The 11,769-nt window shown below is 44.5% G+C and overlaps 1 protein-coding gene across 2 annotated transcripts in view; it reads right to left on the bottom strand.

Annotated features, from left to right (window-relative positions):
- Nucleotides 1–585: 585 nt before the first annotated feature.
- RPS6KA5 (ribosomal protein S6 kinase A5) overlaps nucleotides 586–11,769 on the bottom strand; it is a 224,144-nt gene continuing 212,960 nt past the window's right edge. For both annotated transcript variants that reach the window (XM_019518660.1, XM_019518661.1), the window contains exons 14-17: nucleotides 10,610–10,801; nucleotides 9,951–10,110; nucleotides 3,773–3,936; nucleotides 586–1,055 (exon numbers count right to left, since the gene is read on the bottom strand). In XM_019518660.1, the coding sequence (XP_019374205.1) occupies nucleotides 816–1,055; nucleotides 3,773–3,936; nucleotides 9,951–10,110; nucleotides 10,610–10,801 (756 nt within the window). In that variant the 3' untranslated portion in view covers nucleotides 586–815. The remainder of the gene's footprint in view (nucleotides 1,056–3,772; nucleotides 3,937–9,950; nucleotides 10,111–10,609; nucleotides 10,802–11,769) is intronic.

Here is an 11,769-nt window from a genome sequence, read left to right as displayed (position 1 = left end):
TTTTTTTTTTTTTACTCAGGCATAGTATTGTTTTTGTGGAATTTGAAAAGTTACTTTTTAAAAATTCAGATTCTCCAGAAGTAGAAATAAAATAACATAGTACAAATTGCTGTACCTGCCCACCATAAATTATCTAGATGTAAAAGAAACCTAAGACTTGATTATACTCTAGGTAGCTTAAAACAAAACCTATGGAGTAAATTTGTAAAATAACATTAGAGTACCATAACACTTAAATCTTTTGTTAAATTCTGAATTAAGGGCCAGATTCTGGCCCATCCCATGTGCCAGCACAAGGGACTTAGAAAGGACATAAGTGCCATCTTGCTTTGGTGTACTGTACCACCTTTTCTTGTGTCCCAGGGACAACAAAGTCAGCAGAGCTGGTCTAACACCCCTCAGACAGGTAGGCAAGAGCATATACTCCAAGCGGTCTATGTCTTTTAAAACATTTTGCCTCCCTTGAGCAGCAAAGAAATTGTTACTCAATATCAAAATCTTCCTTCCAATCTTCTTCCAGGCTGCTCTGAGGACAGCACAACAATGTACTACTCCTTATTATAAAACGAATTGTTCACTGACAATTTAGCCTTAGGAGAGCACAGTGTTGGTTGTACAATAACTCTTACACCATACCCAGTATTCATGAACAAGTACTACAACCATATGTCTTGAAATAGAAAGCTAAAAACATAGAGCTGAAATTAATTGTTAAAAGCAACAAAACATATCTGTTATCCCTCCATGACAAAGGGGCACACGTATTACCAAGTTTTCACCACTTAATTCTTGGAGATAGGACATTTCCCTGCTCCTCAATCAGAGAATTGGAAGATGGTTTCTGGGTTATTGCTGTCTGTAGGATTTGTTGGCTGCAGTGTCTTTGTAGGTGTAGTTTTACCATGAGAATGAGAGGAGGAAGAATGTGAACTTTCACTGGAGCTGCTACGTGTCTCTGTGCTTGTACTTGTCTTTTTCATTTTCCTTCTTTTTGCAAGAGGTGCCTTGTCAACATTCTGGAGACAAAATCCTTCCCTTTTGTACTTGTTAAAAGCCTGTTTAAAAATAAAAAGTAATTCTATGCTCTTATAAAAGTTAAAGACATTTTAGTACTCGCAGCCTATTACAAATGTGCTATGATGAGAAGTATTATAATTTCTCAAGTGTCACATCTATCAATTCTTAATGTGGCTGAAGATAATTCTACAAGCCTTTAAACATATATTATTAATAGACACCCTTTCCTCACACTTTCTATATTTAATTTGTTTTCTAGTGAGACTTAAACTCAAGACTATAGTTGAGCAAGGTACGTTGACTTAACGTAACTTTACTTTTAGTTTCAACTTTCACAGTGGAAACCATTTTGCATTAATCAAGAGTTCTACATCGGCTATTTTAAGTTAAACAATTTACCCCATTCTTTCCTGCTTAGACAAAACAAGGTCCTGTTGTAATAAAATCAATAAAATGCAAAAGTTCCTGACCTGCCTACCATAAGATTCAGTTATTCTTCCAAAATAAAACTTTTGGAATTCCATATTATATTTCTGTCTTTGCCTGCACTTGTATAACTTTGGCTAGCATTGGAAAGCGTCTAGTAAGAAAACATGAATGGTATTTTAACAAGCCTTCCCAAAGCACAATACATTTGTGATGCTTTACCTCAAATTTCTAATCACAAGGAAAATGAAACTGAAAATAAATCAAGCAATAAACATAAATAAAATGTTATAGGCATCTTACAAACCTCTGTTTAAGGACCTTATCTTGTACTTCTCCAAGCCTGGTAGCTATTTCTGCAGAATTTTTTATCCCAAAGATACACACACATGCTCAAAATATGAATTACTACTTCAATTTACATTTTGGTGTATATGTTTCATTGTATTTTGTCATGTATGTTTTTGGCCTTTAATTATAACATTGGCCTTATACATCTGTGATTTGCTGACTTATCATAGACGACATGAAATCAAATCCTACTTTACCACTAAACCTTTTAAATGACGCTTTTTAGGTTCCAATGGGTACATCTACACTGCCCCATTCCACTCTCAAACCTGCCCCTGAAACATAAGCCTCAAGAGTAGCAATAGAGGAGCACCCTCAATATTTCATTTATAAGTTCTGCGTGGGTGGGCACTACTTATTTTTGTGGCAGGTCTTGAGGCTAATGTGGAACTAATGTTGACATATCCTAAGGCCATCTACAGGCGTTGCATTTCTACCAAAAGAAATCACAGCTCTCCCAATAGAAAGCATGGCCACAAGGAGCCAAGTAGAAGTGCAGACACTCTTTGCTTCCCACCTGCTCCTCAGACCAGGATTCCCGGTCTGAGAAGTGGGTTGGGGCTTTGTCTTGAATAACATTACTTACATTGGAAATACTCCAATTTTTCATCACTGAAAGTAATGCATCATTCATTAAAATAATCACTAGATAAAATGCATAACACTATACTGCAAGCAGGGTCCAGAAATCAGGACTTTCTCCTTCTCAGTGCCGAGAACTCTGGCCCCAGAAGTCAGGCTACTTTTTGCTTAATCTCCTTCTGGCTCCATGATTTTTTGATTTTGGCTACCCAGTAGGTCAGCTTCAGCTTAAGGGAATAGAAGATATTCTCAGCCATGTCTAACACATAGCTGTGTGGTTAAGTCACTCTGCAGGGACAAAAAAGATACAAGTTCAACTTTCCTAAGATTGAGGGAATCCTAGAAGTCAGGTCTCCCATATCCTGGGCAAAGGTGTAGGAGAAGAAGTAGGAGGATTTACACTGAAGTTAGTGTTGTTGCCTGGTGGTATAGATTTCTCTGCTCAGGTCCTTAGACAGATTAAGATGTTTCCCTTTTACATGAAAAGGCAAAAGTGGTACTACAAGCAGATGGAGGTGTTACTTACATTAAAATGCCCCACTGAGAGAATGCAGTTATATGCCACCTAGGCCAGGGCTGTCCAACTTCTGAGCAGCCAGGGATCTATAAACCAGGTCTCCCATGTCCTGGATCACATCAGCAGCAGCTGTATGCCCTGCAGGCATAACAGTGCAAGCCAAAGGCCGCACTGGCTGCCCCAATATGGGGCAAGCCCTGGCACCATGAACACATGTAGGCACCCCCCACCTCACTGCAGTGTGTGCATGAGCAGGTAGTCTCTCCCTGACTGCACAGCTTATATGAGAAGGTAGGCCCCTGCCTCACTGCACACCAGAGGTGGATTGGTGGCTTTCCCCTCTCCTCCCAGCCTATCATACACAGGGGCTCCTCTGCTGCACCACACCACTCTATGCGGCATGCACAGAAAATGAAAGCCAGAGGGGAAGCCTGGAGCCCCTGACTGCTGCAGCTGCTGGAGCAATGGGGGGAGCAGTAGGTCAGGGACCACAGATTAACTCTCCTGGCAGGGCACATGCAGCCTGTGGGCCAACAGCTGAACAACCACAACCTAGGTGAAATAGGATCGGTCTTTGGAGACACCTAAACACTGCACATTGGAAAAAAAGGGAGAACCCTGTGATGAATTATGCAGGGTGAAACAGCATCTGGCTCTGGAGGTACACAATAAAAGAACAAAACTGAATCTCCACAGGCAAAACAGTATCCATCCCCGTGCCTGGTCACGGTACCTTGGAATGAGTAGAGGCTAGTTAGGAAATGTCTGAATGGAAATGCCAGATTTGAGCCAAAGCATAAAAATAAATTTTTAAAATAAGCAAACTCATTTAAAACAATTTCCTGATACAGTCTTAAATTTAAGATTTTTTGAGCTTACATGAAAAGTGGCTTTGACGTATGTATGTACGGCAGCTCCTGAAGACCCTAAATTATCAGGAGTCATTAGAGGGTTGGATGATAACTGGCTGCCATCCTGAAGCCATTCGTTGTATCTCAAGCTGGACATTTTAATTCTTTTATTCGGATCCACTGTAAGAAGTCCTAATAGAAATATATTAGACAGACTTAATCTATAAGCTATTATGCATCCTTTTAATACCACGGATAAATAACAAAATGCTTGTAGAAAAATCAACATTAAGTCAAATAGTCAATAACTCACATACGTAATAAAGTATAGACTACAGCCTAAACCCACAAAAAGGCTTACTTGTCTAAAGGGGGACCAAAGTTCGGTACCTAAGTTCTGCACCTTCAAATCCCCATATAAGCCTAAGGTTGTGGATGGACAGATCTCACTTGCAATACTGAAAAGCTGCTGTACAGTCATAAAGGTGATTTAAAACACTCCCAGGTGTGACACAATCATACCTGTGGGGAGCAAGAACTATTCTGTATTGTTTAGTTCTGCCTGTACAGGTTGTTGGTCCTTCAGCATCCTGAAATGCAGTACCTTCCCCACCCTGCCCCGCTTCTCTCAAGCACCCTGGCTATAGCTGCCGAGCTCCCTGTATGCCCTGTGCCAGCACTGTTGGCACTTGGGATTCCCTGGGCATTAGCGCTGTTAGCAGTCAGGGTACTACTGCTGCCTGCACTCTGGCACTCATTCGCCCCACCAAACCAGAAGACCTGGAATTGGGAGACTCCATGTTGGGGAGAAGAGTTGCCACTGCTGCAAGACCCCCACCCCTACTAGATCTCCACATGCCTGCTGCTGGTAAGCAAGCTTTAGTCTCCCACCTCCTCCCTTTTTGCCCCCACAGCCCCGAGAGAGGAGATAGAGAGCAGCATTGACAGTCCTGTCAGGGAAGAGAGGGAAGAATCCCAGGTGGCTGCATCTCACTGCTGAGTCACCCGGCTCGAGGGCCCGCTGTCACAGGGAGGAGTGATATACTGAAGCACTCTAGCTGGAGAATGAGACAGGGCTGTATGTGTTCCACAGCTGAAGCACTACGTCTCTGAAACATTTCCAAACCCAAAGCGTTTCAAAGGGTACATTTGTTTCCAGCCTTAGAAACAGAGGCACAATTCGAACTCCACCTTTACAAAGGCAAGTACCACTTACATGACTAAAATTAGCTGGCATTTCAGGCCACATTCCAGGATTTTAGATCCTCCTACTCTCCCCAGCAAGCCACATGACTCCACGTAAGTCACAGAAAAACAGCAGGGATTCCCCTGCAACCTTTAAATGCAAAAGTCAAGAGACTGGGGCACTCGCCCAGAGCACTAAGCCACACTCACTCAGAGGGGGTTTGAACCTGTATCTCCCACTTCTAAGGCACTTTAACAAGTAGGCCATGGGCCAGCAATTGCCCAAAGCATCCTCCAGGCCTCCTGCTAAAGGTGTTCTACTGGGCAGCCAAGAAGGTGAAGATATATAAATTGGAAAGGCAGCAAGCAAGAGGGAGCTTGGCTGTATGGCTCAGTAGCATGCCCTGGAAGAGAGGGGGTCGCAGGGCCAGAGCGGAAGGGAGGGAGTTTCTTCCCCACAGTGGTGTTCATTCTGCATTTAACAGAGGTCTGATGTAATGAACAGACTCACAGACTGATTGGGTTTAAAGGGACCACAACTTTCATGTCATTCAGTCTCCTGCACAAATTTGTAAATTATCCCTGTCAATTGCTTATCTAATCTTCTCTTGAAAACCTTCAGTGAAGAAAGTTTCCCAGCTCGGCAGTCGATTTCACTGCCTTACCATTCTAACAGTAAGGAAACTTTTTTCCTTAAATCTCATCTCAATCCACTATGTTTCAATTTAAAACTGTTGCTTTATGTTCTGCCCTCTGCTGCAAGGAAGGAAAGTTCTTCTTCTTCTCTACGGCAGCCTTCCAAATATTTGAAAACTGCTATCAAATCCTCCTTAGCTCTCTCAAGCTTTCCTCATACAGCTTGCCTTCCAATCCTTTTACCAATTTTGCCTCCTACTTCTGAACCCTCTCTGGCTTCACCACTTCCTTCTTAAAAATGTGGAGACTAACCAGCACCAAAGAGGGACCATACTATAACCTCTCATATCTTACAAATAATACTCCTATTGACAAAAACCAAAATTATATTTGCTTTTTGGCAACTGTGTCACATACCTGACTTGCAGTGAGCCTATAATCCACCAAAACTCCGAGATCCTTCTCAGCTACACTAACTGCCTGGCCAGTTATCTCCCCTTCTGAGTTTGTGCATTTTGTCTGCACTGAACTTCATTCATCTGACCCCAACCCTGCACTCCAATCTATCATGAATGTTTTGAAATCTACCCCTTTCCTCTAAAATGTTATGCAACTCCTTCCCAGTTTTGTCATGTGCAGACTTGAACAGGAAGTTCGCTATTGCCTGGCCTCCAAATCATTCAACACATTAAACAGCACTGGATGAAGGGAATGCCCCTTGGAAACCTCTTGCCGTTCTGACATCTATCTATTATTTATAGATCCCTTTACTTGCATTTTAAGCCAATTATGGATCTTCCTAGTAGTAATTTTATCTAGCCCATAATTCTCTAGTTTACTTATGAAAATATTGCATGAAGTACACTATGTCTACTGCATTCCCTTCAGCTACCCAATCACTGATTGTGTTGAAGGAGATTAAATTGGAATACACCAGTGGTGCTCTACCTTTCAGGTCTGCAAGCTGGAAGAGTGGTGTAGTGTTGCCGCACGAACCTAATCTGGTACCAGATCTGGCATGCCTGGCCTGGCCAGAGTCTGATCTGCTGCACAGGGCTGGCCTGGCCTCCATTGGGGCCCTATCTGGTGCACAGGGCTACTGGCAGGGGTGGGCAATTATTTGGGTTGGTGGACCACTTAATGAGTTTTGGTTATCTGCCTAGGGCAGCGGTAGGCAAAATGCAGGCTGCATACAGCCTGCCAGGCCATTCTACCTGGCCTGCGGGGCCCCTAAAAAATTTAGAAAATTAATATTTATCTGCCCCTGGCTGCTTGTCATGAGGCCCTCGATGGCTTGCCAAAACTCAGTAAGCGGCCCTCTGCCCAAAATAATTGCCCACCCCAGGTCTAGGGCCACACTTCTCTCTCTCTCCTCCGTCCCCCAACCCCTTTCCCTTCCTTCCAGGACTGCAGCCAGCGTGGAAGCCTGACCCTGCCCACAGCTTTAGCAGGCCCATTTCCCCCACACAGCCGGAGCCTGCCTGCCCGCAGCTTTAATGCCCTCCACCCCAAATTCTGGACCCAGCAGCTGCTGGCTGCGTCCACAGCTGCCCAAAAATGGCCACCAGCTTCCAGGTGGCAGCTCCAGGCACATGGAAGTGGGGGCAGGGCATGCTACAGCTGCAGGCTGCAATCAATACAGAACCCTGAACCCACCCACCATGCCCAGAGCCCCAACCCGGAAACTGTCAGCTACAATTGGGCAGCTGTGGACCATCTGCCAAGTCCAGATTCAGGGGGACCCAGACAAAGAGAGAGAGAAAGAGTGCCTGGGCCAAAGCCACCACCCACCGGCAGGGCAGATCTACTGAGTTAGTGGGTTGGATCTGGTCTGCAGGCTGTATTTTGCCCACACCTGGCCTGTCCAGCCAGGATCTGATCTGGCACATGGGGCTAGCCCAATGCATGGCCCCAGTCCCAGTTCTGGCCTCACACACCAGATTGGACCCTGTGCCAGCTTCTGCCCACAGCACCAACCCACCTGCAGGATCATATCATGTGGTCCACAGGGCTTAGAAATTCAGTGGCAGGAAATCTGGTAATTACCCTTGCTTCCCCACTGTCATATTTCTGGACCTGTGGAGAGCCCCACAGGCTGGATGATGTGGCTCTCTGGGCCCAATCTAAACTACAGGTCAGAGGCTAAGCTCCACTGGCAAAAGATAGTAGTAGGAGCAGAAGCAGGAACCAGAGCCCAGAGTTCCCTCCTTTTCAGGCCAATGACCATTGTGAAACTGTTATTGTGCTAAACAAAGCTGGAGATTCAGAAAGCTGAAAGCAGGGAAGAAACAGGCTCGTGACTTTTTTGTTTAGGCATGTCAAACTCATCTTGTCTTGTGATTCAGATAAGCACCCTGAACCAGTCTGCTGGCAGAATGGGACAAACCCCCTCTGGAATGGCTGAAATGCTCGGTCCAGCCCACACACTGCATGCAGCAGCCCTTGGGGTGGCATGGGGCACACGCAGCCTGCAGTGCACATGGCTGGACTGGCCGCGCACACTGCACATGGCAACGGGCCAGCACAGGGCATGTGCTCTATGCGACACCCCAGTGACTGGCCCTGCATGTTCAGTCTGGGTCTGGTGAAGCACTGCTTGGCACCCTTCCCCTGTGCCAGGTGCACAACCTATCCAGTCCCTGCGCTGCAGGCAACATGTGTCAGCCCGAGGGCTCACTGTGCATGTGGCTCCAGGGGCCAGCATGGGGAATGCACTGCCCATGGTTGCCTGTTGTGTGCCCCGGACCTCCCCCGTGTTGCCTGTAGTGCGCAGGGCCAGGGCTGGTGCATGGGATCAGTCCAATGATACACAGGCTGGATTGTAAAGTTCCACAGGACAGATCTGGCTCATGGGTCTTGTGTCTGACACCACTGCTCTAGTCCAATGATTAAGTCACTCATGTTGGGGAGAAGAGATCTGCATTCCAATTAGGGGTGCACTGATAGAGATTTTTGGGGCTGATACTGATAGCCAATTTTTAAGGAGGCATATCAGGTCTTACCAATCCAATTTCCAATACGCAGCTCTTCGGCTTGAAGAGCTGCATCCAGCTGGTAAGTCTGGTTTGGTGGAAGGGGAGGGAAGGAGTGTGGGGGCGGGGGGAAGGTCAAGGGCCCTGCAGTGAGGGAGGGAATGGGGTTAAGGCTGCCCAGCTGGGGTGGGGAAGGGCACAGAACAGAACTGCAAGCGGTTTGTCCGGGGGCAGGGGACATGTGCCCCCTGGATCTGCACAGCATGGGGCAGGCTGCAGCTGTGGGCTGGGGCCAGGGCGGCGCAGCTCAGTGGGAGGGGGTGGCTTCTGCCGCTGCACACAGCTCATCTGGTGCTATCTGGCAGCTCCTGCTGCTTGTCCAGAAGGGCATGGGGAGGGGTGTGTCCCCAGATCTGCCCAGCTGGGAAGAGCCTGGCTCCAGCCTGCCTCGCCCTGTGCAGATCTGGGGGCACACCCTCCCCTCCTCCCCCCATGCCCTCCCAGACAAGTGGTGGGAGCCACCAAACAAGCACCAGATGGACTGTGCACAGTGATGGGAGCCACCCCCACCTTCCCACACACCCCCTGACAAGCCACACTTCCTTCCTGCACCTACTCCAGCCCCAGCTGGTCAGCCCCTGCCGCAGCCCCAACCCTACACCCTCTCTCACTGCAGGGGCTTTGTTCTGCCCCCTCCCCACCATGTTCCTTCCTCCTTCCTTTCCTCTTCCACCACACTAGACTTACCAGGTGCACGCAGCACTCCACGCTTCTGGCTCTGCTCCTCACTGCCTATGTGCTGCACTGCTGCTGCATGCATGCACGGGCTTTTATCAGACAAATTATCGGCTGCATCGGGCCAATTTCTGATGCAGAAACTGTTCTTTATACTAGTGCCGATCTGATATCAGACTGATGTATCACTGCACCTCTAATTCCAGTCTCTGCTTCAAGGACTGGTTATGTATTTTATCCAATCAGTGCCTAATGTAAAGCATATAAACATTCTTCAAGGCAGAGACTAGAACACAGGTCTTCCTTCTACCAAGTGAGTGTCCAATGCATCAGACTTAAGCCTGAGGATTCCACACTAGGACCCAAATGCTTAAAAAATAAGGGTTTTATTTCTGGGCACTGCAAGACGTAAGTCTCTTTGCAGATCTACACCTAACTGACTTTCAGTAAGCTGACTCTTACTGCTTCTAAATAAAAAATATAGCACTTTCTCATAAATTTCCCATTAATAAAGCCATAGTCTAATTAATAAAGCCATAGAAATGAAAGAACACAGACACACACTTATTTATTTTTTCTCCAAGTAGTTCATATCCTAAAAGTCTATCCTATCCTAATGTATACTACTTTACTTCTGGTCACTAAAGCTAAAAACAATAAAAAATCTTTTTTACATACCTTGTATCAAGTCTTTGGCCTCTTGAGAGACATTCTTCCAGGCTTCTCCTTCAAAGGAGAACTCCCCCTTTTTAATTTTCTTCATAATTTCCAATGCACTGGTGCACGTTAAACTTTTATCTTGAGACTGGAAAGGCACCTGTCCTGATAGCATTGTATACTATCCGAAGAACAAAAATAACATTCATTAGTACTGTATGTTCATTGCAAACCTTTGATAGACTATAACTGATAACATCAGTCCTACTTAATGTTTAATTATTGTTGTTCATAGCATAAAGTGTATATATGTAGTGCAACCTGAACATTAGTTAAATATTCTATTTACTTCAATTTGAAGAATTGTAGGTACCTGAGGTCTGAAAAAAAATCACAGGACTTTATTTAGAGACATGGTTAGCAAAATAACTATCATCCCTCAAAAATATGGATGAAAACATGCACATTTTATATAACAGAAAACCTGTCTTCTCCTCCTGCTATTTGTACAGCCAAAAAATATCCTCATCCCACTCTGAAGCTGTGCTTATCCAATACAAACTGATTTGGGTCAATGTCAAGCCCTTCCTATACACTTGATTTAAAGTAATTCAAAAGTATCAAATTGATGTGTGTTATAAACTATTAAAATGCATTAAAGCCCCCAAACATCCACTCACCAAAATGACTCCCAAACTCCAGAGATCACAGGATTCATCATAACCACTGTGATTGAAGAGCTCTGGGGCAGCATAATGAAGGGTAAAACATGGAGTCTTAAGAGGCTGGTTATCAGGTGGTTTTAGCCGAGCAAACCCAAAATCAATTATTTTTATTTCTGAATTGTCACTTTCATCTGTGAACAATAAATTCTAAAAAGGAAACACAAAAATAATACTAAATTAAAACTGATAGTTTAAAAATGTAGATTAAAAGTATACCCAAAGTGATCAGAATGCTTGATACTTAATACTTCTCTTGTATGTGTGAATCTATCTGATTTCCTCATACTGCGTTATAAATAACTTGTAACTCAGCTCTGATCTCAAATGAACAGAGGTTTATCATCACATGACTTGTAAAAGCAGCTCTATGGATGCACGCTGAGATTATTATTGAACATATTGTGCTATGTAATTAAGTCTAATCAAATCCTGTATCTGTTGTGTTTCACTAAGAAGCAGAAAAAATATCAGTGGTTAGAACCTAGGATGGTTAGAAAAAGAAACTGTAAACGTTTAAACACTAAAATAGGAAAAAGTATACTTCTTAAAAACAGAATAATTAATGTAAGTGTGAAATATTTTACACTACCTCCTCTAAAAGGTATGAGTTAAATGGATTCATGAACATCAGGATAAACGCACTGAACAAATGATACGTCATACTTTTAAAATCACTTAAGGTTCACCCTGAAAAGGCTGGGTTTAGGGTGCACAGCATCTCTCTCAGACTATATTCTGCACTTCGCAGGACAGAGTCTCAAGTGAACCACTTTCTACCAGTAAAAAGACATAGAAAATTAAGCCTGAGAAAATTCAGAGGCATAATAAAGTATTCCTTGTGCCAGTTTCCCAAATTTGTGTTATCTTTTATTGCTTCTCATATGAAGTTTTCCCTTGGAAAAGAAAACCTTCTTGACTGTAAACAGTTCTGTACAAGATGTATTGTCCTTGGATATATTGACTTTTATTAGTAGAGGTTTTGGATTGGGAATCCAGAAAAAAAGATGACAAAGCTGATATGGAAATACAAAGCACCCGAGCGAGGGACTAACAATAGAGGGATGGGGGAGAGGAGGGGAACGCGACTAGGTTACAAGCGATACAATGTTAGCCAA

The sequence above is a fragment of the Gavialis gangeticus genome, unplaced genomic scaffold (genome assembly GCF_001723915.1).
Source record: "Gavialis gangeticus isolate Ggan-Ray unplaced genomic scaffold, GavGan_comp1, whole genome shotgun sequence".
Taxonomy (NCBI): domain Eukaryota; kingdom Metazoa; phylum Chordata; order Crocodylia; family Gavialidae; genus Gavialis; species Gavialis gangeticus.
Note: the sequence above shows the minus strand (reverse complement) of the source record. Positions and strands in the feature narration are given on the sequence as shown.